Source organism: Trichomycterus rosablanca, chromosome 16 (assembly GCF_030014385.1).
Source record: "Trichomycterus rosablanca isolate fTriRos1 chromosome 16, fTriRos1.hap1, whole genome shotgun sequence".
Classification (NCBI taxonomy): Eukaryota; Metazoa; Chordata; class Actinopteri; order Siluriformes; family Trichomycteridae; genus Trichomycterus; species Trichomycterus rosablanca.
In genome coordinates this window covers 18619468-18622568 of record NC_086003.1, presented here as the reverse complement: position 1 = coordinate 18622568, position 3101 = coordinate 18619468, and the positions used below count along the sequence as shown (strand labels likewise).

At 37.9% G+C, this 3101-nt stretch overlaps 1 protein-coding gene across 1 annotated transcript in view; it reads left to right on the top strand.

The window, feature by feature from the left end:
* The window catches only part of cldn2 (claudin 2), a 3682-nt gene extending 1753 nt beyond the window's left edge, over positions 1-1929 (top strand). The window contains exon 2 of the mRNA XM_063011961.1: positions 352-1929. Within this exon, the coding sequence (XP_062868031.1) occupies positions 753-1556 (804 nt within the window). The 5' untranslated portion in view covers positions 352-752 and the 3' untranslated portion in view covers positions 1557-1929. The remainder of the gene's footprint in view (positions 1-351) is intronic.
* The last annotated feature ends 1172 nt before the right edge of the window (positions 1930-3101 follow it).

The window sequence follows — 3101 nt, the reverse complement described above, 5'->3', positions numbered from 1 at the left end:
GATCATGTCTGACAATACAGTTAAGTTTTCTTTCAACATAAGGAGAAAGTTTGGGTTTTCTTTACAACCATGACAAAGAGACCACTGCTTCATGTATATTTTAAGGGTGCAGTCAGTGGGTGCCTAGAGAATTCATCATCACCAACAAGTAATTAGGAAGCTATACCCAAATGATTGAAAGGTTTTGTGATTAAAGTTTTCTATTTGAGCAAATCAAGCAACATGCAAACACATTTGTTAGCTAACAAATTAACCCTGGTATAATATTAATAAATAATAATCACTTTTAAATCAGGTTTTTCAAAATTAATTAATTTAATATATTTTTCTTTATTTTTTATTTACTTATAGGTGGTGAAGAAGAATTTTCCTGTTACTTTTTTTTAATGACTTTGGCCTTACAATAATGGCAAAAAAAGGTCTGTTTTTGGGATGAGCAATGGGTAAATCTTTAACCCACTTTGCTGTATGTTTATGTGACTTGTGGAGACTCTGTGTTTGGACAGGGAAAGGACAAATCAGTACAGTATAGACGCACACAGACAAGTACACAAGATAAGAAATGGTAGATGAGAAAATCATAGCTAGTTCAAATAGCTGTAGACAAACAGGACTTACTGCGAATGGTCTTTGATGATTTCTCTCCTCGTCTTCACTCTTCAATCGATCTTAACGATTTGACTACTGTCCACTGAGAGTTCAACTTTTTTTTGAGTGCAGTTTGAGTGCAGAGTCTACCAGGATTTGCAGAGATGGCCTCCGCAGCAGTGGAGATGATGGGATTTTTTCTGGGCATTTTCGGGATGACTGGAACTTTAGTTGCCACTCTGCTGCCTTACTGGGAGACCTCAGCCCACATTGGTCCTAACATTGTGACGGCCGTGGTTAATATGAAAGGCCTGTGGATGGCATGTGTCCACCAGAGCACTGGAGCCTTTCAGTGTGAGACCTACAGCACCATACTTGGCCTGCCCATGGACCTTCAGGCAGCCCGAGCAATGATGGTCATTTCCATAATCTTTTCCGTCTTGGCTTGCTCAGTATCCAGTATTGGCATGCAGTGTACTGTATGCATGGATGGCTCTTCGGTCAAGACTACATTAGCTGGAGCTGGAGGGTGTTTATTTTTAACAGCTGGACTTCTCTCTCTTATTCCTGTGTGCTGGAAGACCCATGAGGTGGTGCAGACATTTTACCAGTACAGCTTGCCAGACAGCCTCAAGTATGAGATTGGAAACTGCTTATATGTTGGCATTGCCTCCTCACTCATGTCTTTTCTAGGTGGAGGATTGCTGAGCATGTCCTGCTGCAATAACCTAGACTCAAGGCAAGGCTTTAGACGAAGCGGTAGGGGATATCCATACCCTGATCGTTCAGGGATGGGCGGTACAGGCAGAGGAATCTCAAATTCTGCCCCCTACCAAACTTCAGCTACCTTGCAAAGCCCAATCAACTTGAACCGCACCAACAGGAACCCGAGCCAGATTAGCAGCAGTTCCATAAAACCAGTACATCAGAAAATGACAGCCAGCTATGATGTCACAGGATACGTCTGAGGGTTTGTTTTTGCTATTATTGCTGCAATGGACTTCAAAAGACTTAATTGTTTATATTGTACTTGTACTTGTACAAAACACATTTTTATTATTTTTTATGTTTTATTTCAGTGAGCATTACTGGCCCCAAATTGTATTTACTAAGACAACTGAATTGAATGTGTATGTTGTTGTGTTTTATCTTTCACAAACCTTATAATATTCCATGAGAGACTGAAAATTTTGAGAAAAGAATGTCTGTAAATGTAACTAATCAATAGCAGGTCAGTTGACCAGCTGTGCTTTGAAATTAAGACATATAGAGATGTGCAATAGACATATGCAATCGAGACTCCTCTGAGTAAATAAATAAAGAGCTAATGTTTTACAATGACCTTTTTGACAGTTTTAAAAGTATAATAATATATTTTTTTAATTATTTAAAAGATGTAGTTGCTGAGGGCGCTCAGGTGGAGCAGCGGTAAAGAACGCTAGACCACTACTGCTAAGATCTGGGGATCCAGGGTTTTAATGTAATCGGTGCTATTGGTGTTGGACTGACATGATCGAGAGGTGGCCGGGTGGGTGAAACAGCCTAGCCATTGGAATGCGCACTTCTTAGAAACAGGATAGATAGAAACAGGAAGGTTCAGTCAGTAAGGGCATTTGGTATAGAAACTGTGCCAACTGTTCTATCTAGTCCTTGTATGTTGACTAGATCCACTGTGGCAACTCTTGGAAGCAGCCAAAAGAAAAACTAATTGTTTTATGCAGTGGTTTCTTACCTGGGGGGTTAGCAACCTATGAGGATATTTTCTCACTGAAGATTTTCACAAACCATTTGTATGGATTAAATATTTTTAAACATGTTATAATTTAGCTTGCATGTACTTATAGCAGATTTTCTATCTTCAATGAGAAAATTAATTAGGTAACATTGTGTTAAATATGCATTTATTTTAAGTACTGCACTGGAAAATAGCCCATGAGGTGAGAAATGGTGTTCTGATACAATCGTAAAAAATAATTTTTTACAAAATTCAAAACAATAAAATCATCTGTGCAGATAAATTAATTGCTTTATAAAATTCTTAAACATAAAAATGTGTGTTCCATCCAGTGGGTGAGTGTGAGATGCTGAGAAATGAATTGGTGTCAATTGGTCATCTGTTAAGGATGTGTTCCAGCCTTGATCCCAGTGTTTCCAGGTAGCACCAAACCCACCACCACTTCATTTAGAATATGTTGGCTGAATGAATAAAGAAAAATTATTAGGCTTCTACAATGGGGTCACTATGTAGTACGCAGCGTGTGATTTGGGATGCAAGCAACTCTTCAGGCTGGCAAATTAATATCACTTCTCAATAAGAATCAAGAGAATCAAACAAGTCTTTGTTTCTGGATTTCTGCTAGTCTTGATTTGTATTATTTTATAAAGGGTTTATTAAAATGTATTATTATACATAATTTGATGTAGGTAACAAACATTGCTTCTGAGTCAGTCTGCTCACTTCTAATAAAAAGCTTATGGGGAACATTTTAATTTTTTGTATATTTAATTTAATT